Source organism: Schistocerca americana, chromosome 10 (genome assembly GCF_021461395.2).
Source record: "Schistocerca americana isolate TAMUIC-IGC-003095 chromosome 10, iqSchAmer2.1, whole genome shotgun sequence".
In the NCBI taxonomy this organism is placed as follows: domain Eukaryota; kingdom Metazoa; phylum Arthropoda; class Insecta; order Orthoptera; family Acrididae; genus Schistocerca; species Schistocerca americana.
In genome coordinates, this window is record NC_060128.1 from 146,456,576 (window position 1) to 146,480,980 (window position 24,405).

A 24,405-nucleotide genomic window follows, 5' to 3' on the forward strand; every position below is an offset into this window, starting at 1 on the left:
GTGTGGCAGCGCAATGTTGCGAGAAAGGTGGTATAACTTCCTGTGAACGCACGTGATTGCTACGAGCGTATGTACTCGGGACGGCGGCAGTCGTTCTGGACGGGCTATGTGATAAGGAAGCTCGGCGTGGCAACTGTTGACTATGGCGGAACTGTGGCAATTGACATAACTCGAGTTGGTGCCGGTTGCAACCTGTCGCCGAATGCTTGTCTGCCTTCTGGACTAACTGTGAGAATTTCTTGACTCGATGTGTCTCACTCATTTTCTGCCCGTGTCGTCGGGTGTGTTTTGCTCTAAGGTAGTGTGCCATGGTGTTTCGCAATTTTAGTAGGATCAGGCGTGCCCGAAATCCCGATTCAATGATCTGCTGTTATATTGGTAAGTGTAACTATCACTAGGAAAGAGTGTTAGCTCTCTGTGCCTTAATAACTGAACCTAAAATATTATCTGTGGTTGAAATTTTATTCTGACCCAAGTACAAGAAGGATCTTGTATTTTACAATTTGTTGAGTGGTATTATTATTTAGTACTGGCTGTCACATTTACTAAGTCGAAGATTTACGAATGCCAGTGGGCGTCATTAACATTTCCTGCCTAGATAGGCGTTATATTTTGAACCATGTGTTTCTATGTTTAGTAATTTTTATTTCATGTGTTATAGAGAGTTGCTGTCATGCCCTGTGTGGACGATTCGCCACGTTGGTGAAGTTTCTAGTTGTTCTGCCAGTCTGTGCCATATTGCTAAAGCAGGCAGTCCTAGCACAGCTGATTGTAAATTTTCCCTAGTGGTGAGGAGCACGGGCTGGTTTTAAGTGCTAACTCACTAACTTCAGCCATTCTCAAATATTTATTACTACTGATATTCAGGCCATTCAAGCCGAATGGTGACATCACTACCCCATTTTGGTTATTAATTTTATCTTGTTAGCTTGTTTCATTAATAAAAAACCTTTGGTATATGAACTTGTCTTTTGCTCTTTACTGCTCCTTTGGCGAAGTAAATGAACTGTTGGTTTTGCATTCTTGTAGCATTATCAAAACAGCATTTGTGGTTTTATTTGATTGGCCCTTCTGGCCAAATGATTAAAGTCATTCCTTTCAGTAACTTATTGTGTTGGTCAATAATTAATCAAAACTGTTGCGTCCATCAGACCGTGATTATCTCCTTATGTTGAATCTTAAGGTTGTCATTCTGACATTACAGTTGTGAATGTTCAGCAGCTCTTTAGGCTTGGAGCTTAAAATTTTTTATTGCGGGTTGTGATATATATTTGTACCAGTGAACAAGTGTTTTTTAATGTTCAATAAAATTAAATTGTGTTTTAAACTTTAATCTCATTTTGGTCTACACTTTCACTCCCTGCAGCCTTTGAGCTCTGCTTACCTTACGTTTTGGTTAAGTTTTCCCATACCACAGCCAACCAGTTGCAGAATTAGAGGTCTATTAACATTTTACAATGGGTCAGACAAATATAAATTTCTGAAACTAGCTGGCTGTTATTTTCCAATCCAACCGCACCAACCTGCCCCTCCAACCGCAACAACCCGCCCCTCCAACCGCAACAACCCGCCCCTCCAACCGCACCAACCTGCCCCTCCAACCGCACCAACCTGCCCCTCCAACCGCACCAACCTGCCCCTCCAACCGCACCAACCTGCCCCTCCAAGCGCACCAACCTGCCCCTCCAAGCGCACCAACCTGCCCCTCCAAGCGCACCAACCTGCCCCTCCAAGCGCACCAACCTGCCCCTCCAACCGCACCAACCTGCCCCTCCAACCGCACCAACCTGCCCCTCCAACCGCACCAACCTGCCCCTCCAACCGCATCAGCTACCAGCAGAGTCAGACATTTAAATTCTCGGAATGGCTACTCCATAATTTGTGAAGGGCCCACTTGCAGCAGTACTCTGCTACTCTGTTAGACCACAGACGGCTGCCTCCACCCGGTAGGTGTCACTGAGCGCCTACATCTACGCTCTGATCCTGCTGTGGCTTCCGTCGCCGCTGCTGGCGGGCGGTGACGAGTGGCTGCTGCCGCTGGTGCAGCTCCACGGCGTGGACTGGTCACGGCGGCCCGCCGCCTACGCCGCGCTCTACGCACTGCAGTGCGCCGTGCCACTCACGCAGGTGCCCGTCGTCATCGGCCTGGACTGCTTCTTCGTGGCGGCCATGCTGCACGTGGGGGCACTACTGCAGCTGCTGGGGCAGCGCGTCTCCAGTCTGCGAGTCTCGAGTGACAGTTACTCTGAAGACTCTGCTAGCGACGAGGAACGGCACATTCTCTACGCAGAACTCTGCAGCTGCATCCAGAGTCATCAGAAAATAACAAAGTAAGCTTGTGCTAACTAACACCTGCAAACTAGGTTTGTGGCACAGGGTACTTTCCACTATAACATACGCTGCTGGCCTTTAAAACTGCAACACCATGAAGACTGCATGCAACATATTACACACCTGCACGAATTTACTACGTGCATGGATAGGCAAACGGTTTCGATTAGCTGAAGGGGTTAAGGGGCTATACAGCGAGATCATCAGTTTCTCCGCCATGGGTTAGTCCATCTGTAGCTAATGACACCAGCCAGAAAGCTGATGAAACAAACAAGCAAGCAAACACACACACAATATATATATATATATATATATATATATATATATATAGAGTGTGTGTGTGTGTGTGTGTGTGTGTGTGTGTGTGTGTGTGTGTGTGTGTTTGCTTGCTTGTTTGTTTCATCAGCTTTCTGGCTGTGAGTGTTTTTCATCAGATATCGGGCTGGTGTCATTAGTTACAGATGGACAATGGAGGAGAAACTGATGATCTCGCTGTATAGCCCCTTAACCCCTTCAGCTATGTAGTGTCACACACTGCTAGTGCCGGCCAGAGTGGCCGAGCGGTTCTAGGCGCTGCAGTCTGGAACCGCGCGACCGCTATGGCCACAGGTTCGAATCCTGCCTCGGGCATGGATGTGTGTAATGTCCTTAGATTAGTTAGGTTTAAGTAGTTGTAAGTTCTTGGGGACTGATGACCTCAGCAGTTAAGTCCCATAGTGCTCAGAGCCATTTGAACACTGCTACTAATGGCCGTGATCTTTAACGTGATTTTCAAAGTTATTTCAAGATTAAAGAGCTTTTTTTAAAATGGGAACCCTAATATTTGATTCAAGATTTGAAAAGAGCGGCCAGTTTTAAGAATAACGCAATACATTGTTTAAGGTCGTGGCTAGTTCAGTGAAGGTCAAATAAGCAAATCTGTTTTTGCTTCTAGTAGGGACAAATTCGGAATAGAGGAGGGTTACAGCAAAATGCAATGCTAGATACAAACTGGAAGAGGCATCCTGAAGAATGAGAGGCGAAGGGACTCATTCAGCAACTTGTAAATCAGTGATCTACGTTTTGTTAATGTCTGTTCTGTCTTGTAAATGCTGCAGTAACATCTAGATACTGTTATGTATTTATTTTGCCAATAAACACGTTAATTAAAACTGAAAGTTCAAGTCTCTATTTGCTCTTTTCAAATCCGACGTCACAAATAGTTGTTTCTCTGTAACAAAATTCAACCTCCGAATGACTTTCGATAATTATCTTTAACACCATGTTATTAGTAATTATATTTGACACCTTATGCCCCTTCCAATCTGCGTCTATCTTTGTATTTTAATGTAAACGTCCTCACCTCCCACTTAATACCTACTAGAACTAACAACATATTCGCTTATTCGACCTTGATTGGACTTACTACGAGCTTGAATAATGTATCATTTTATACATAAAATCTACCGCTCTTTTTAAATCTCGACTCAAATATTAGGCTCCCATTTAATAAAATCACTTTAACCACCAAATCACCTTGAAAATCATGTTCATAGTCACTGCTACTAGTAGCAATGCGTTACCGTCTGTGTCACCTACAAGTTTTTTTTTAATCATTTAGCTCTATGTCATCTTCATCCCGATTCATTCCCCATTATGGATGAGAATGCTCCACCCTGTACATACGCGGTGAACATTCGTAAAACCGAAAAACTGCAGGAACTGATTCATAACTGGAAATGGAGGGAAAAATGTCCTCTGAACATGTGTCCAGAAATTGACAGTGTGCATTCAATGACAACAAATCGTTGCAGAACATAATAGAGAGCTGCATCACATCCACATTACGACAGGTTCAAAGTGGCTTTCATCAGCTGATAAGGATAGCAGTGGTTCTCATGCAGGATACACGTAATCGTACTTTGGCTTACACCATGTCGGCAGGCCAATTTGCCTGGAGCTTGTACTAGGGTTCATCTCAATATCCGGTAGAACCCAGCCATGCAGATTTGGTGTACGCACGTTCCATTGACTCCCTGCACGTTAATCTGTCTGAAAGGACCCATGAACACACAAACGCCCAAAAAGAGCTTGATGTGTTGTGCTATGTGGTTTGTGTCTATGAGGGTTCTTGTTTTGTTATAGATGTGCTTCCTCTCCACCGCTTCCATCTGCTTGGCCATACACAAACACCATCTTCACTTATTCTCGACATGAATACCAGGCCATTCTGCTGCTCGGAGCGAGGCGCCCCGAGCGAGGCGCCCCGAGCGAGGCGCCCCGAGCGAGGCGCCCCGAGCGAGGCGCCCCGAGCGAGGCGCCCCGAGCGAGGCGCCCCGAGCGAGGCGCCCCGAGCGAGGCGCCCCGAGCGAGGCGCCCCGAGCGAGGCGCCCCGAGCGAGGCGCCCCGAGCGAGGCGCCCCGAGCGAGGCGCCCCGAGCGAGGCGCCCCGAGCGAGGCGCCCCGAGCGAGGCGCCCCGAGCGAGGCGCCCCGAGCGAGGCGCCCCGAGCGAGGCGCCCCGAGCGAGGCGCCCCGAGCGAGGCGCCCCGAGCGAGGCGCCCCGAGCGAGGCGCTCAAAGCATGACGCTCCGAGCGAGGCGCTCAAAGCATGACGCTCAAAGCATGACGCTTAAAGCATGATGCGTCAGTGAGTCAGTATACAACACACAAGGAACAAACTGCACATGGTCAGAGGAATTGTCATTCGTCAGCGCCATCTATTGTGGCAACGATGCATTTCCGAACATACCATTGGGCATTCAGTAGTTACTGTTATGAATGACGTACTGACGAGACTTATTACCCATTAAATGATACACTGTGTGATCAAAAGTATCTGGACACCTGGCTGAAAATAACTTAAGAGTTAGTGGCGCCCTCCATCGGTAATGCTAGAATTCAGTATGGTGTTGGGCCACCCATAGACTTTATGACAGCTTCCACTCTCGCAAGCATACGTTCAATCAGGAGCTGGAAGATTTCTTGAGGAATGGCAGCCCATTCTTCACAGAGTGCTGCACTGAAGAGAGGTATCTGTGTCGGTCGGTGAGGCCTCGCACGAAGTCGGCGTTCCAAAACATCCCAAAGGTGTTCTATAGGATTCAGGTCAGGACTCTGTGCAGGCCAATCCGTTACAGGGATGTTTTTGTCGTGTGCCACAGGTCGTGCATTATGAACAGGTGCTCGATTGTGTTGAAAGATGTAATCGCCTTGCCCGAATTGCTCTTCAAAAGTGGGAAGCAACAAGGTGCTTAAAACATCAATGTAGGCCTGTGCTGTGATAGTGCCACGCAAAACAACAAGGGGTGCAAGCCCCCTCCATGATAAATACGACCACACCATAACACCACCGCCTCCGAATTTTACTGTTGGCTCTACACACACAGGCAAATGACGTCCACCCGGCATTCACCATTCTCACACTCTGCCATCGGATCGCCACATTGTGTACCGTGGTTCGTCACTCCACACAACTTTTCTCCGCTGCTCAGTCGTCCAATGTTTACGCTCCTTACACCAAGCGAGGCACTGTTTAGCATTTACCGGCGTGATGTGTGGCTTATGAGCAGTTCAAAAATGGCTCTGAGCACTCAACTGCTGAGGTCCCCTAGAACTTATGAATTACTTAAACCTAACTAAGGACATCACTCACATCCAGGCCCGAGGCAGGATTCGAACCTGCGACCGAAGCGGTCGCGCGGTTCCATACTGTAGCGCCTAGAACCGCTCGGCCACTCCGGCCGGCTGCTTATGAGCAGTCACTCGACCACGAAATTCAAGTTTTCTCACCTCCCGCCTAACTGTCGTAGTACTTGCAGTGGATCCTGATGCAGTGTGGAATTATTTTCTGATGGTCTGGATCGATACCTGCCAATTATACATTACGACCCTCTTCAACTGTCAGCGGTCTCTGTCAGTCAACAGACGAGGTCGGCCTGTACGATTTTGTGCTGGACGTGTCCCTTCACGTCTCCACTTCACTATCGCATCGGAAACAGAGGACCTAGGGATGTTCAAAAGTGTGGAAATCTCGTGCACAGACATATGACAAGTGACACCCAATCACCTGATCATGTTCGAAGTCTGTGAGTTCCGCAAAGCGCCCCATTCTGCTTCCTGACGATGTCTAATGACTACTGAGGCCGCTAATATGGAGTACCTGGCAGTAGGTGGCAGCACAATGCACCTAGTATGAAAAAGCTTGTTTTTGGGGGGTGTCTGGATACTTTTGATCACATAGTGTAAGTTGATTTACAGTGTAATATGGTTTGCTACCACTTGCCTGTATCTTGTTCTGCACTATGTGTGTTGTTAGAGAGATGAACGAACTCAGCCTGTGTCTGTTGTGCGGTGTGCCGCAGGTTCCTGCAGGACCTGGAGGAGGCCATGAGCGGCATGGTGCTGGTGCAGCTGTCCTCTACCATGGTCAACCTGTGCACGGCACTCTACCAGCAGACCAAGGTGAGGAAGCCACCCATCCACAGCCGTACACTTCATAAATAGTCATGTTCATCTCTCATATATAATATAGTGCTGCACTGAGAAGCAGTATCTATGTCGGTCGGTGACGCCCGACACGAAATCGGCGTTCCAAAACATCCCGAAGGTGTGCTATGGGGACCGCAAAGGTTCAAAGCGACAGAAAATTGTTAAGGTTCTCGTGAGCACTTGTTGACAAATAGCCTGTCTCGAGTTCTTCGGCCTACTTTCGTCGTATGATTTTTCTGACGTTTCACCTGCACGAGTGGCTGGCATTGTCAAAGCTTCTTCACCCTCCATTGCTGGTGGCGGACTGGAGCAGAGCTCGCGGCCGCAGATTATTTATACCTGGCGCGCCATCGTCCAAGGGCTTCTCTGCGGTCATTTCCGGTGCGATTCTCCTCTTGCTACCTGCGGCGGTCGTTCGATGCACCACGGGAAGCCAGGATCCGTTTACCTTGAGGCTTTGTTCTTTCTTCTTGAAGCTATTGTAGTATTTGTGTGTTTCTATAGCTTCTCTGAGCAACTCCCGTGTCGGCGAATTTTATTACGTGGTCGATCTCTCACAGCGCGTGCTCTGTACGACCGATTCTCCTCCCAGCCGGCCGGAGTGGCCGAGCGGTTCTAGGCGCTACAGTCTGGAACCGCGCGACCGCTACGGTCGCCGGTTCGAATGCTGCCTTGGGCATGGATGTGTCTGATGTCCTTAGGTTAGTCAGGTTTAAGTAGTTCTAAGTTCTAGGGGACTGATGATCTCAGATGTTAAGTCCCATAGTGCTCACAGCCATTTGATTCTCCTCCTATCCCAACCTGCAATGTCGCTTGTGTTCTCTAATCCTGGATCCAGGATCACAGAAATCGCTCTTGGCAGAGCAAGCGCTGTGAGAGACCGATCACGTAGTAAAATTCGCCGACACGGAAGTTCTGGATGTAAAGACGAAGTATCACACCCGCTCGAATTGTCTCCAATTTTCAGAGTTTAATTAGCGCTACAATTGATGGAAAAGCCACCTGGTTTCAACCAATGCGCAATACTACACCTTTTCTACAAGATTCTCTCCTTGTATGCGATATATAATTTCCTGCTATCAGAGAAGAAATCTGTAGAGTATATAAGGCTGTGATCCTATTTACAATGTGGCTAGTTACCATTTATTAAAGAAATGTATACACGTTGGAACACAAACCCGACCGAAATCTTTAATAACCTGGTTTAGAAGAGACGCCCGAAGACAACATTTTTATTATCTACTATTGTTAAAATTCCCTTATATGATTATTGTCCGGTGTTCAGTGATGCTAATACTGGAAGAATCACCCACGACTCTTATGAGACTAGGATTCGATGCAGATTGCTCACTGGAAACGTACTGAAGAAGACTGATGCCGTGCTTATTGCTAGCTCTAAAATGTCAGTGAAGTATGTAGCCAAAATGGCACGAAAAAAGGATCAGATTACAAGAGAAAAGCTACATGAAGACCATAAAGACCAAGTGTGTGGTCATGGCCAACATTAAAAGAACCTGTTTCTGGCATAAATGCTAATAAAATTTGGCTTCTGCATTTCCTGCAACTTTCATTTTTCAGTGTAAAAGGAACATTTTCTGCTGAACCATTGCAGATAAAAAGCTGAAGTTTGCTACAAACTTTATGCACACTACAGCACAACTTCTCGTGCAACAAAATTTTTCAGAGTGCATTACTGTCAGATTTAATAAAAATTTTGTGAAATAAAAAATTGCTCTGTATCAGACACTTTAAGCAAGATTTCTAAGACTCATATTAAGAACTAATAAAGAGATTTGTTTATCTAATTGCTAAAACTTAGAACATTCTGGAAGTGCTAAGTAAAGTAACCTTTGAGAAAATGTTCCTCATATGATAGGATGTCACTAAAAGTATCCAACAACGCGCTGATCAAATCATTTGAAAAAAACTGAAAAATGATAAAATGCACAAAATGTATTTCAGTTATCTCTTAGACAGTGAAAGCTACATTAGCTTATATGTACCAGTGTATTTTCTCATATGTACTCTCTTAAGTGAGAAACTGAACCGAAAGAACGTACACTACTGGACATTAAAATTGCTACACCAAGAAGATGACGTGCTACAGACAGGAAATTTAACAGACAGGGAGAAGATGCTGTGATATGCAAATGGTTAGCTTTTCAGAGCATTCACACAAGGTTGACGCCGCTGGCCACACCTACAACGTGCTGACATGAGGAAAGTTTCCAACCGATTTGTCTTACACAAACAGCAGTTGACCGGCGTTGCCTGGTGAAACTTTGTTGTGATGCCTCGTGTAAGGAGGAGAAATGCGTACCATCACGTTTCCGACTTTGATAAAGGTCGGATTGTAGCCTATCGCGATTGCAGTTTATCGTATCGCGACATTGCTGCTCGCGTTGGTCGAGATCCAATGACTGTAAGCAGAATAGGGAATAGGTGGGCTCAGGAGGGTAATACGGAACGTCGTGCTGGATCCCAACGGCCTCGTATCACAAGCACTCGAAATGACAGGCATCTTATCCGCATGGCTGAAACGGATCGTGCAGCCACGTCTCGATCCCTGAGTCAACAAATGGGGACGTTTGCAAGACAACAACCATCTGCACGAACAGTTCGACGACGTTTGCAGCAGCACGGACTATCAGCTCGGAGACCACGGCTGTGGTTACGCTTGACGCTGCATCACAGACAGGAGCGCCTGCGATGGTGTACTCACCGACGAACCTGGGTGCACGAATGGCAAAACGTCATTTTTTCGGATGAATCCAGGTTCTGTTTACAGCATCATGATGGTCGCATCCGTGTTTGGCGACATGGCATTATCTCTATACACGGCGCAAATGTTTCTGGCTGCCTCCGCTGCTCTCACCCCTCTCCTGAACTCAGAGGAATATAACTGAAATCTTCAGATTTCCCCACTAGGCACTCCATTTTGTAGAGTCCACAGCTGCATTCACTATCTCCAAATGACAAAATGACAATATGTATACTCAAATAGCAACTGTGATCTACAGATAAAAAATCACAATCGATAAATAAACCTGTAGCAACTATGATAAGTGGCTACTGAGCTCTCCATACTACACTACTGGCCATTAAAATTGCTACATCAAGAAGAAATGCAGATGATAGACGGGTATTCATTGGACAAATATATTATACGAGAACTGACATGTGATTACACTGGAAGCGTGTATTCGTCATCACCATGCTGGCGTATTACCCGGCGTGGTGGTATGGGATGCCATTGGATACATGTCTCTGTCACCTCTTGTTCGCATTGACGGCACTTTGAACAGTGGACGTTACATTTCAGATGTGTTACGACCTGCGGCTCTACCCTTCATTCGATCCCTGCGAAACCCTGCATTTCAGCAGGATAATGCACGACCGTATGTTGCAGGTCCTGTACGGGCCTTTCTGGATACAGAAAATGTTCAACTGCTGCCCTGGCCAGCACATTCTCCAGATCTCTCACCGACTGAAAACGTCTGGTGAATGGTGGCCGAGCAACTGGCTCGTCACAATACGCCAGTCACTACTCTTGATGAACTATGGCATCGTGTTTAAACTGCATGGGCAGCTGTACCTGTACACGTCATCCAAGCTCTGACTCAATGCCCGGGCGTATCAAGGCCGTTATTACGGCGGGAGGTGGTTGTTCTGGGTACTGATTTCTCAGGATCTATGCACCCAAATTGCGTGAAAATGTAATCACATGTCAGTTCTCGTATAATATATTTGTCCAATGAATACCCGTCTATCATCTGCATTTCTTCTTGATGTAGCAATTTTAATGGCCAGTAGTGTAGTATGGAGAGCTCAGTAGCCACTTATCATAGTTGCTACGAGTTTATTTATCGATTGTGATTTTTTATCTGTAGTTCACAGTTGCTATTTGAGTATACATACTGTCTTTTGTCATTTGGAGATAGTGAATGCAGCTGTGGACTCCACAAAATGGAGTGCCCAGTGGGGAAATCCGAAGATTTCAGATATATTCCTCTGAGTTCAGGAGAGGGGTGAGAGCAGCGGAGGCAGCCAGAAACATTTGCGCCGTGTATAGAGATAATGCCATTTGACAGAGCTAGGCAAGAAAATATTTTCTCGTTTTAAGAAGGCTTCTTTCGACATCTCCACTTTCAGGAAGATCTTCGGTGTTTCATGTTTAAAGATCCTTTATCATTTAGCTACAATATATCAAGTCAGCAACTGGAAGCAGTTAATTCCATGAATAATCTGTGAGTAGGCGTTAGGAGCGATTTAAAATGGAATGACCATATACAATTAATCGTCGGTAAAGCAGATGCCAGACTCAGATACTGTGGAAGAATCCTAAGGAAATGCAGTCCGAAAACAACAGAAGTAGGTCACAGTACACTTGTTCGCCCACTGGTTGAGCACTGCTCAACAGTGTGGGATCCGTACCAGATAGGGCTGATAGAAGAGATAGAGAAGATCCAACGGAGAGCAGCGCGCTTCGTTACAGGATCATTTTGTAATCGCGAAAGCGTTACGGAGATGATAGATAAACTCCAGTGGAAGACTCTGCAGGAGAGACGCTCAGTAACTCGGTACGGGCTTTGTTGAAGTTTCGAGAACATACCTTCACCGAGTAGTCAAGCAGTATATTGCTCCCTCCTACGTATATCTCGCGAAGAGACCATGAGGATAACATGAGAGATTAAAGCCCACACAGAGGCGTACCGACAACTTACTTTCCACGAACTATACGAGACTCGAATAGAAGAGAACCGATAGAGATACTCAAGGTACCCTCCGCCACACACCGTCAGGTGTCTTGCGGAGTATGGATGTAGATGTAGATCGTTATTTAAACGCATTATTGCACAAAGATCAACGTCACAAATGTGATGAACTGTGATCATTCCACCATCGTGCGACATGTGCATGCAGTTGGGAAGGTTCGAAACTCGGGTGTATGGGCACCGCATGCTCCAAGCCAAAATCACAAAAATCAACAGGCGTTCGTACATACATCTTTGCTTGTGCGTCATTAATTGGCTCGTTAGCACTGACAATTAATATACTGTATCGTGACGAGAAATGGTGTGTCTATGCTAACATAAGGAAAAGAAGTAACGCCACAGAAGATAATGTTATGCATTTGGTTGAACAGAGACTGTGTGGTGTACTACGAATAGCTTCCCCGAGGTGTAACCTTCACTGCTGACAACTGCTGTCAAGAAATGAGACATGTTGCAGACACAGTCCAAGAACAACGACCAAGAAGACTGCGTGAAGTGATGTTGCTGTACGATAATGCCCGCCCGCATTCTACCAGACTAAAAAAAACTGTACAGGAGTTAGGTTGGGAAGTCTTTCCGCCATTCCGCATCCACCTGATTCATATGATCTTGCGCCCGCAGGTTCTGGTGCGAAGACTGCGGAGATTGCGACCTCCCTGGCAGTGAGCAGCTTCAACGAAGGGTATTTAGCATTTCTATTCTCCATTGAACAGCCTTCAAGGAACTTCCTTTCCCGATGGAAATGCGCATCGAACTTGGCTCGACACAGTCTTCGCCTCAAAACCACATGATTTCTACAGTCGCGGATTCGAAATGTTACCCCAGCGTTGGCCGTCTGTTGTAAATGGTGAAGGAGAAAATATTATTGATGATTAAAGTCTTTGTTACGTGTCCATTGAATTTATGGGAAAACGCTGCAGACTTAAGCAGCAACCGAAGAATACATGTAGAAGATACATTCTTGCGAATACCGATGAATGTTTTTGAATCACCTACTGTATGATTCGAGGGCGATTCAAACGAAAATCTTAAGGAGATATTTACTATCTTTCGGTTCAAAAAATCGTTTTTTTTTTTTTAATTGCATTTTTGGATCTATAAAAGTGTTTAGAATCCACCCCTAAAACGGTTTTTCTGTATACGAAACGGAAATGTTTGTTATTCACGATCGAACAAAAAAATGCACCTGCCTGAAATCGGTCTTTTTCAAGCACCAGTTTTTCTTTCGGAGGACGAGTTATTGTAGCGGTGCTTGGGAGGAAACACAAAAATTCAAATGAAAGTTTGAATGCCTGTGTTTGGAAGTCAGCTCCCAAGCATTCTGGTGCGAAGACTGTGGAGATTGCGACCTTCCTGGCAGTGAGCACCTTCAACGAAGGTTATTCAGCAATTCTGCAGACCGTCACAACGATGGACGTCACCCTGGGACTCTATTCGGCGCAGTTCGCCAAGCATTCGGACGACCACCGGATTCAAGTGGCCGAAAACCGCTTATCACCGGCCGTACGAGCGGCTCTGGAGCAGCGCAGGATGGCCCAGATCGAGCAGAACGCCCTATATGAGGAACAGGAAGGACTAGTTTATGGACCCGGAATATCAGACTGAACGTACGTTGCATAATATTGCATTTATATGTAGTCAAAGCTTCAAAAGAGTTTTTCTCGAAGTGAAGTTTTTTTCATCGCGCGGTATGGTAACTTCAAATCTACTGAACCGATTGGCATGATTGTTTCGGACGAAGTTAACTAAATTGTCTTGGAGTTGTACCACTTTTGTTCCGATGCATTTATATTCCCCTCCTCTGCCTTTCCCCAGTCCCTGTCGCGTCTGCCCAGCACCCCCCCCCCCCCCTTATGGGTCCTCGTCCTCCATCGGTTCCTTTCCCCCCTCCCCCCCCTTCGTTTTTCCTCTCCTTCTCTCCCCCCTTTTTCTTTCCCATTTGCCAACTTTTTAGTGCAGTGTTCAAGTGAATGTTCAGTGTTGTTCGTCTCTCCAAAGTGTTGCGAAAAGAAATCATGCTGTCGCTGGGTGTGAAGTTTATATCACTTGCGAACAGAAACCAGAGTGTCGCCGTGTTTTTTAATTGTCTGTCTATTATTTTACCTGTGTGCTTCACATGTATTTTATTAACTTCATCATCCCTTTGTGCTATGTTTTAAGTTCCTCGGTTTTCCGCCAAGTTACCATTTAAGTCTCCGATTTTATCGACCATTTTTTTTATTTATTACCTTCATATTTTTAAAACAAATTCTGTTGGCTGAAGAGCGGCATACTAACCTGCTGCCAGCCCTTCCCCTTGGGGGGGGGGGGGGGGGGGCGGGGGGAATCTAAACCCAATAAAGAAAAACCGGAAAATCGATGAAAAACCCTATTTTTCAAATGGCCGCCATTTCGTTTCCTATGGTCCAAATAACTTAAGCGAGGTACAACTCTTAAAGAATCTTACATATTCCGCTAATGTCAAGTCAATTTTTATTTCAGACGAGGCGTCTGACCTGTGACATACTGCGCGTGGAGGTCTACATCGAAATTTTGTTTCGGTCCGACCGCACTTCCGCCTTTGCTCTTCGATATTTCCGGTCGAAAAAATTCCAGTTTGTAGAGGAAATACCAATAAACATTTGGACCAAATTTGACACTTATCTATAACACATCCCGAGAAAAAAATTCTCAAAGAACATCCTTTTTTCGCGCCAAAGATAGTAAACCTCACCGTTGTTGTTTTCAGTCGAGAGGCTGGTTTGATGCAGCTCTCCATGCTACTGTATCTTGTGCAAGCTTCTTCATCTCCCAGTACCTACTGCAACCTACATCCTTCTGAATCTGCTTGGTGTATTCATCTCTTGGTCTCCCTCTACGATTTTTACCCTCCACGCTGCCCTCCAATACTAAACTGGTGATCCCTTAATGCCTCAGAATATATCGTATTTACCCGTCTAATCTTCAGTATTCTTCTTTAGCACCAAATTTCGAAAGCTTCTATGCTCTTCTTGTCTAAACTGTTTATCGTCCCCGTTTCACTACCATACACGGCTTCACTCCATACAAATACTTTTAGAAACGACTTCCTGACACTTAAATCTATACTCGATGTTAACAAATTACTCTTCTTCAGAAACGCTTTCCTTGCCATTGCCAGTCTACATTTTATATCCTCTCTACTTCGACCATCATCAGTTATTTTTCTCCCTGAATAGCAAAACTCCTTTATTACTTTAAGCGTCTCATTTCCTAATCTAATTCCCTCAGCATCACCCGACTTAATTCGACTGTATTCCATTATCCTCATTTTGCTTCTGTTGATGTTCATCCTGTATCCTCCGTTCAACTGCTCTTCCAAGTCCTTTGCTGACAGAATTACAATGTCATCGGCGAACCTCAAACTTTTTATTTCTTCTCCATGGATTTTAATTCCTACTCCGAATTTTTCTTTTGTCTCCTTCACTGCTTGCTCAATATACAGATTGAATAACATCGGGGAGCGGCTACAACCCTGCCTTACTCCCTTCCCAACCACTGCTTCCCTTTCATGTCCCTCGACTCTTATAACTGCCATCTGGTTTCTGTACAAATTGTAAATAGCCATTCGCTCCCTGCATTTTACCCCTGCCACCTTCAGAATTTGAAAGAGAGAATTCCAGTCAACATTGTCAAAAGCTTTCTCTAAGTCTACAAATGCTAGAAACGTACCTTAACAGTGCAATAAAATTACTAAAATTTGTACTAACGCCTTGGCAGTTGGCAGGGAGCTGCCTGCGTTTCGACAGATGACCAAAGCTGACAGATTACTGCTACATCACACAAAAGCAGGCTGTGCCCGTCCAAAGAGCGCCGACACATTGTCTACTTGGTTGGTTTGGTTGGTATTTGAAAGCTAAGGGGACCCAACTGCGAGGTCATCAGTCCCTTTGTCCTACATGTATCGAACCAGGAATAATCCTCAGATGAAGGATACAGAAGGCAAATCTAAGGAAGCCCAACTGTGACCCAGATACAGTAAGAGAGATAAAAACAAGGAGAAGTAGAAGGGGAGTGAGAGAGGGTAAGGTGGGCGAGCCTCTTTGCCCAGAATGTAGCTGGAGGTACCCAGGATACGGTAGACTGGGAGAGATGCACCCTCTGCATCTGACTGGCACTACCTCGCACTCTGTAACACCAGGAAAACGAGCTGCAAGGACAAGATGATAAAATTTTAGGAAAGACAAAACATTAAAAACGGCAAATATACGAGGGTTGCCCAAAAAGTAATGCACCGCATTTTTTTCTCAGCCGAAAACAATGCTACGAATGCCAAACATTACGTACGTATTATTTGAAGTTTGAGTGAGCGCTCCAGGTTTCCGTCACTTCCGATAGATAGCGTAGCTGCAGGACATTTTCAAAATGGCGCCTGTAGTTGATGTACGTTACAAGCAAGGTGCCATCATTGAATTTCTCACCGCAGAAAAAGAAATTGTGGGCAATATTCACAAACGCTTGTGCAAAGTCTATGGAGCATCTGCTGTCGACGGAAGTACAGTTAGTCACTGGGCACAGGGGATGAGGTCATCAGAAGGCGGTTTGGCGGAGCTCCACGATTTGCAGCGGTCGGAGAGACCATCCACGGCTGATTCTGTCATTCGCGAGGACAGACTCGGCAATTGGCGCTGCATCTGTCAATCAGCAAAGTAAGTGCGGATGCAATTACCCACATTCTTTGATATTCAAAAGTGTGTGCAAATCGGGTCCTGCGGTGCCTAATAGTGAATCACAAATCGCATAGAAAAAACATTTCTCTCCATTCGTTGCAACGTTTTGAAACTGAGGGGGAGGTCTCCTTGTCCCAGATTGTGACAGGTGGTGAAACACGAGTTCACCATTTTGAGCCTGAAAAACGACAGTCAACAGATTGGCGCCGTTCCCACTCGCCACAGAAGTAAAAATTCAAAGCAACTGCTTCTACCGGTAAGGTCATAATCACTGTGTTCTGGGACTGAGAAGCGCTGATTCTCATTGATGCGACGCCAAGAGGCGGTACCATTAATTCAGAAGTATATGTCACCACTTTAACAAAACTCAAGAAACGCTTCCGGCGCCACAGCAACCCCAGAGATGTACTGCCGCAACACGATAACGCTGGGCCCCACCCAAGTCTGAGGACTGCTGAACACATCGCAAAACGGGTTGGACAGCGTTACCCCATCCACCCTACAGCCCTGACCTAGTCCCATTCGTGGAAGACCGATGAGGAGGTGATTAACACAGTGAAGCACTGGCTCCACCACTGGGACAAGGATTGGTATCAACAGGGCATACACGCCATTATTTCAGGCAGGAGGAGGGCCATAGAACGGTATGGAGATTACGTGGAAACATAGGGTGTGTAGATTAAACACCATTCTTTCCTGTGTGTAATTATTGTGTTCAATAAAGAATTGTTTGGTTGGTTGGTTTGTGGGATTGAAGGGACCAGACTACTAGGGCCATCTGTTCCATTTTCCACGAACTTGACACACCCACAAAGAATAAAAACAAACAATGGAGATGACAAGAGACGGCACAGGACAAGAAAGACACAGACAGAGACCAGACAAAAGGAATTAAAATCACACCGAATGTAACAGTGGTTGGCCGACCATAGAAACAAAAAAGGAAAAGCCAGCCACCAAGAAACGCACTAAAATCCCTAGTCTAAAATCGTAGGCCAAAGGCCAGACTCAACACAAAGAAAAGGACAAACACTTAGATCGAGCGATAAAAACCCCCTGTACGAATAAAACTCAAAACTAAATCTGCCATCGTAACCTCATGTGATGAAAGTGCAGGAGGCGTATCAGGCAGCGCAAACGTCTGCCTGAGCGAAGTTAAAAGGTGGCAGTCCAACAAGATGTGGATCACCGTCAAAGCTGACCCGCAGCGATATACAGGTGGGTCCTCGCGGCACAATAAATAGCTGTGCGTCATCCAGGTGTCGCCAATGTGCAGCTGGCAGAGGTCAACAGAGTCCTTGTTAGAGGCCCGCAAGGAAGAGCGCCACGCAATGGTAGCCTCCTTGATGGCCCGAAGTTTGACCTGAGGTCACTCTCCATAAGGCCAATCTCCAAGGCTGGTGCACCGACAGCCTGTTTGGCCAGCATGTCAACGTGTTCATTTCCTGGGATGCCGACATGACCTGGGGTCCACGCAAAGACCACAGAGCGGCCACAATGGGCAAGAGTATGGAGGGACTCCTGGATAGCCATTACCAGACGAGAGTGAGGGAAACACTGGTTGATAGCTCGTAAACCGCTCAGAGAGTCACTACAGGTAGCGAAGGACTCACCTGAGCAGGAGCGGATATACTCTAGGGCGCGAGAGATGGCGACCAGTTCAGCAATGAAAACACTGCAGCCAGTCGGCAATGAGCGTTGTTCATAATGATCCCCGACACGACCAGCAGCCATCGAACCATCGGTATAGACAATGTCAGAGCCTTGAAACGCGACAAGGATTGAAAGAAAGCAGCGGCGGAGGGCCTCAGGAGGGACCGAGTCCTTCGGGCCCTGAGCCATATCGAGCCGAAGGCATGGGCGGAGCACACACAATAAGGGTATACGCAGACGGGCCCGGAAAAGAGGTGGAAGAGGGAAAACCTCAAGCCCAGAGAGAAGAGCTCTGACGCGAACTGCGATCGTACACCCTGACTGGGGTTGCCGTTCTGGAAGATGGACGACCGACTGAGGGAGCAGGAGACGATAATTGGGATGCCTGGGCAAGCTACAAACGTGGGTAGCATAAGCGGCCAGTAATCATTGGTGCCGGAACTGTAATGGAGGGACACTAGCCTCCACAAGTATGTTGTTGACAGGGAAAGCTCCAGTGGCGAGTCGGATCCCGCTGTGAAGGATGGGGTCCAGCAACCGCAGTGCGGAAGGGGATGCCGAACTATAAGCCAGGCTCCCATAATAAAGAATTGTGAAGGAGAAAGTGCTGTGCATTATTTTCTGGGCCACCTTCGCAAAAGAATAAGGAGAATAAGAAGGTGGAAAGGGTAGGAGCCAGGCCAGACCACTGAGCGAGTGCCGCCGTGTGCCCCTCAGACCAGAGCAGTCAATGAGGCCACAATGCCCTGCCTCACGGAGGCAAGTAGAAACCACCTTCGCAGGTGAAACGTAAAACCAGGCCAGCTACTTTGGCGTCGTCTGCTAGCACTGGAGGCAGCGTGTCAGGAAGTAGGATGTGGGCCACAGCCCTGCGGCCACCACGTTGGCAGTAAGGTGGGACCTCACGGCGGAGAGTGAGGCGGTGGGTCGGCCGAGTGTGGGCAATGCGTAGCCCACGAATTGCAGTGGATTCGCTGCGAGAGCCGCGAAACCGTCAATGTATACGACTTCCAAACCCGGAAATTCATCGAGGACAGCCAGGAACAGGCAGCGAAAAACCGTGACGCACCACAAGCTGTGACATGGTCGCGAAATAAACAGTGACCCGAAACAGGATAAATTTCCTTTATTTCGCGTCTATGGTCTCAAATTTTTATGTCATCAGTCTGCCGGTTTCGGTCCATAATGGCCATCTTCAGATCTGTTTTATACAAGGGTAATCCAAAAAGTAAGGTCTCCTATTTTTTTTATAAGTACACAGACCCGTTTACATCAGTTTACAGCTTGAACATGTAGCTATTTTTCGACATAATCACCATTTCTGTCGATGCATTTTTGTAGACGCTGTGGCAGTTTTTGTATGCCCATGTCATACCAGCACGCCGCCATGCTGTTCAGGAAGTTATGAACCTCTTCTTTCACCTCGTCGTCGGGGCTGAATCACTGGGACCACAATTAACGCTGACAGGTACTGTGAGACTCTGGAAAAACTCAAACGGGCAATTCAGAACAGGAGAAGAGGAATGTTGAGCAAGGGCGTACACATTCTCCATGACAACGCTCGCCCACACATCGCTCGGTGAACCGTTCCTCTCCTGCAACAATTTCGGTAAAACATAATCACCCACCCATCCTATAGTCCTGACGTGGCGCCCAGTGATTGTCACCTGTTCCCTAGGTTAAAAGAACATTTGACGAGAAAGCGATTCAGCTCTGACGAGGTACACAACTTTCTGAACAGCATGGCGGGGAGCTGGTATGACATGAACATACAAAAACTGCCACAGTGTCTACAAAAATGCATCGACATAAATGGTGATTATGTCGAAAAATAGCTAAATGTCCAAGCTGTAAACTGATTTAAACCATTGTAGAAACAAACAGGTCTATGTACTTAAAAAAATAGGTGACCTTACTTTTGGCATTACCGTCGTAAAAGCATGTCCTAATATACTGGAGCCATAGTGACATCGTCGAATAATTAACACAAAATCAGCGCCAACATCGTCAAACGTAAGTAAATGATACATTACTGGCCATTAAAATTGCTACACCAAGAAGAAATGCAGATGATAAACGGGTATTCATTGGACAAATATATTATAATAGAACTGACATGTGATTACATTTTCACGCAATTTGGGTGCATAGATCCTGAGAAATCAGTACCCAGAACAACCACCTCTGGCCGTAATAACGGCCTTGATACGCCTGGGCATTGAGTCAGAGCTTGGATGGCGTGTACAGGTACAGCTGCCAATGCAGCTTCAACATGATACCACAGTTCATCAAGAGTAATGACTGGCGTATTATGATGAGCCAGTTGCTCGGCCACCATTGACCAGACGTTTTCAATTGGTGAGAGATCTGGGGAATGTGCTGGAAAGGGCAGCAGTCGAACATTTTCTGTATCAAGAAAGGACCGTACAGTACCTGCAATATACGGGCGTACATTATCCTGCTGAAATGTAGGGTTTCGTAGGAATCGAATGAAGGGTAGAGCCACGGGTCGTAACACATCTGAAATGTAATGCCCACTGTTCAAAGTGCCATCAATGCGAACAAGAGGTGACCGAGACGTGTAACCAATGACACCCCATACCATCACGCCGGGTGATACGCCAGTATGGCGATGACAAATACACTCATCCAATGTTCACCGCGATGTCGCCGAACACGGATGCGACCATCATGATGCTGTAAACAGAACACGGATTCATCCGAAAAATGATGTTTTGCCATTCGTGCACCCAGGTTCATCGTCGAGTACACCATCGCAGGCGCTCCTGTCTGTGATGCACCGTCGAGGGCAACCGCAGCCATGGTCTCCGAGTTGATAGTCCATGCTGCTGCAAACGTCGTCGAACTGTTCGTGCAGATGGTGGTTGTCTTGCAAACGTCCCCATCTGTTGACTCTGGGATCGATTCGTGGCTTCACGATCCGTTACAGCCATGCGGATAAGATGCCTGTCATCTCGACTGCTAGTGATACGAGGCCGTTGGGATCCAGCACGGCGTTCCGTATTACCCTGCTGAACCCACCGATTCCATATTCTGCTAACAGTCATTGGATCTCGACCAACTCGAGCAGCAATGTCGCGGTACGATAAACCGCAATCGCGATAGGCTAGAATCTGACCTTTATCAAAGTAGGAAACGTGATGCTGCGCATCTCTCCTCCTTACACGAGGCATCACAGCAACGTTTCACCAGGCAACGCCGGTCAACTGCTGTTTGTGTATGAGAAATCGGTTGGAAACTTTCCTCATGTCAGCACGTTGTAGGTGTGGCCAGCGGCGTCAACCTTGTGTGAATCCTCTGAAAAGCTAATCATTTGCATACCACAGTAGATTAAATTTCGCATCTGTAGCACGTCATCTTCGTGGTGTAGCAATTTTAATGGCCAGTAGTGTAGTATACAGAAGAGTCATCTTGTCAGCAGCACTACTGTTCAAAACAAACTGCCTCTTCCACCAACATGCCCGTCTTCGACGTCAAAATCACCGTTGTTGAATCGTTGAAACCATTCTCTGCACGTTCTTTCGCTAACAGGTGCCTCACCATGGGTCTTACCCAGCATTTTATGAGCCCCAGCTGCAGAGTTCTTCACGCTGAAGCAAAAACGTTAAACATCCCGCAAATAACGAAAAATGGGCTCAAAAGTTGACATATTCAATAGAGAACAACTTTATGGTGCAATCACCATATCAAGTAATTTTTGATGGCGTTATGTTTGCAATTCTCTAAGCTTATTCTATAACACTTACGACCTGCAACACCACCATTTCGCCGCTACTACTGCTGCCTATTGCAAAATGAGGGAAGCAAAGTTGTAGACCTAACAATTTGCTAGACAGGATCAGAACACTAAGGTCCAATTAGTGTAGAGGGTGACTACAGAGAAAAATAAGAGAAGTGTGTGAGGTGAGTCGTTTCTTTTGATTGCCTTCGGAGAACACACCCAGCTCCACTACAGCTGTTCCCCGATTTCGCTGGCACCGCCCTCTCTTGTGTGCAGATCAAGGACGTGAGCTCGGCCCTGCAGTACGCCATGCTGCTGCCCTTCCACACCGCGCAGATCTACTTCTACTGCTGGACGGCCGACAACATAACGCAACAGGTACGTTTCATCATCATCACTGATTTAGAAATTACTCAACCGTAGTCCGTACGTTACGGATGGGAAAAACCGACCGGTTAAATCTGGTATCGGTATTTTAGTTCTGAATAATCGGTATTTTTCAGTATTTGTTTCTTTTCTTTTAGTTATTTGTGTAATCAATCACTTCTCACAGGAACGTTCCCGGACTGGCTTAAATATGCTGAAGTTATACCTCTCCACAAGAAAGGGACAAAGAAATGCCGCCAAATTACCGACCGATCTCACTTTTGCCAGCTTTTTCAAAAATCTTTGAAAAGGTTATGTTCAAGCGCCTACTTAAGCACCTTAGTGTAAATAACAATGTCAATATCACAGTTTGGGTTTCTTAAGGTTCTGATATTGAGAAAGCTATTTACACTTACAGCGAAAATGTCCTTAATTCATTGGACAACAAATTAGAGGCAACTGGCATATACTGTGACATGTCAAAGGCGTTTGACTGTGTGAATCACAGCATTCTTTCAAGTAAATTAAAATATTATGGCGTCACTGGTAGTGCTGCAAAGTGGTTTCAGTCGTATCTTACTAATAGAAAACAAAGGGTGTCATTACGTAACACTTCAGCAGTAGGCAATCAGACATCATCTGACTGGGAAGAAATTACATATGGTGTTCCCCAACGTTCCATACTAGGTCCACTACTGTTTCTTGTGTATATTAATGACCTGTCATGTTACATTACCAGATGCCAAGTTTGTATTATTTGCAGATGACACAAAAATTGCAATAAATAGTAAATGAAATATAAATTTAGAAAGGGCAGCTAATCAAATTTTTACTGACATTAATAAGTGGTTCATAGCCAATTCACTGCCATTAAACTTTGAAAAGACCCACTATATGCAGTTCAGAACTTCCAAGAGAATTCCTTCTGGTGTGTGTATAAAATATGACGACATGGAAATAGAAGAAGTTGAGAGTGTAAAATTCTTGGGATTACAACTTGATAACAAATTCAGTTGGGAGCAACATACTAACGAACTGCTGAAGCTCCTAAACAAGTCTGTGTTTGCAATGCGAATGATGTCAGACATAGGAGATATAAATATAAAAAACTGGCATATTTTGCTTATTTTCACTCCATTATGTCATATGGTATCATATTTTGGGGTAACTCCACAAAAAGAGGAAAAAATTTTTAGAGCACAGAAGCGTATAATAAGAGTAATGAGTAGTGTAAATCCAAGAACGTCATATCGAAACCTATTCAAAGAATTGGGTATATTAACCACAGCTTCTCAGTATATTTACTCCTTAATGAAGTTTGTTGTAAATAATACATCTCTTTTTTCCAACTAACTGCTTAGTACACAGTATCAACAATAGGAATAAGAACAATATGCATAAAGATTTAAAATCACTTACTCTTGCCCAGCATATTTTCAATAAGTTACCAGCAACCATTAAGAGTTAGCTTCAGACAAGGCACAATTTAAACATAATTTAAAAGAATTTTTGTTGGCCAACTCTTCCTATTCCATCTGAGTTTCTCAACAAGTGCAGTAGACCATTTTAATGAAAATTTATTATACTTTAATTTTTGTCAATACAATTGGTTGTAACAGCCAAGCAACTACCTACTGTGTGAATGATGGTTGTATGGAAAGCAGATGTAAGTCTTACGACTGTAAATAGTGGAAGTTTAATTTTAAATCTTGTACGTGATCTGACTGTTCTTAACTGAGGATCACTGAAATGAATAATTTACTTTAATTTTTGACAATATTTGGTTGTAATAGCCAAGAAACTAGCAAATGTCTGAATGATGGATTTAATGAAAGCACATGTAAGTATTAAACCTGTAAATATTAGAAGTTTAAATTTAATTCATGTACATAATTTTACTGTTTGTTGACGGAGGATCATTAAAATTAATGAAACTCAAGTTTTTCTAATTACATTTTTGTAATGTGCTTATCTGACATGTTCCACACCCAGGAGGATTCCCTCTTCTGTGGGTCTATGGAATGAATAATTAATCTAATCTAATCTAGTGTTCAACCCTGAGGTTGGTTTGCAACAGAGCGCCATTCCTCTCTTCTGTCTGCCTTCCTCTTCATTACCACATATGTGTTACACTCAACGTAATTCATTATCTGTTTTACGTATGATATCATTGGTCGCCCCCGCTGGTTCCTTCCCTCAATAGCTCTTAGCTCCTTCTGCTATTCTTCCAAAGATGATGTTGCGTCTTAGGATGTGCCCTACAAGTTTGTCTCTTCTTGTTTGGATGTGCCTCCACAGAGATCTGGTTTCCTGTACTCTTCTAAGCACCTCTTCATTTGTTACTTTGTCTCTCCAGCTGATCATCATCCTTCTATAGCACCAC

The 24,405-nt window shown here is 45.5% G+C and overlaps 1 protein-coding gene across 1 annotated transcript in view; it reads left to right on the forward strand.

Annotated features, from left to right (window-relative positions):
- LOC124552314 overlaps window positions 1–22,192 on the forward strand; it is an 80,544-nt gene extending 58,352 nt beyond the window's left edge. The window contains exons 3-6 of the mRNA XM_047126587.1: window positions 1,951–2,330; window positions 6,672–6,771; window positions 21,933–22,034; window positions 22,181–22,192. Of these exons, the coding sequence (XP_046982543.1) occupies window positions 1,951–2,330; window positions 6,672–6,771; window positions 21,933–22,034; window positions 22,181–22,192 (594 nt within the window). The remainder of the gene's footprint in view (window positions 1–1,950; window positions 2,331–6,671; window positions 6,772–21,932; window positions 22,035–22,180) is intronic.
- The last annotated feature ends 2,213 nt before the right edge of the window (window positions 22,193–24,405 follow it).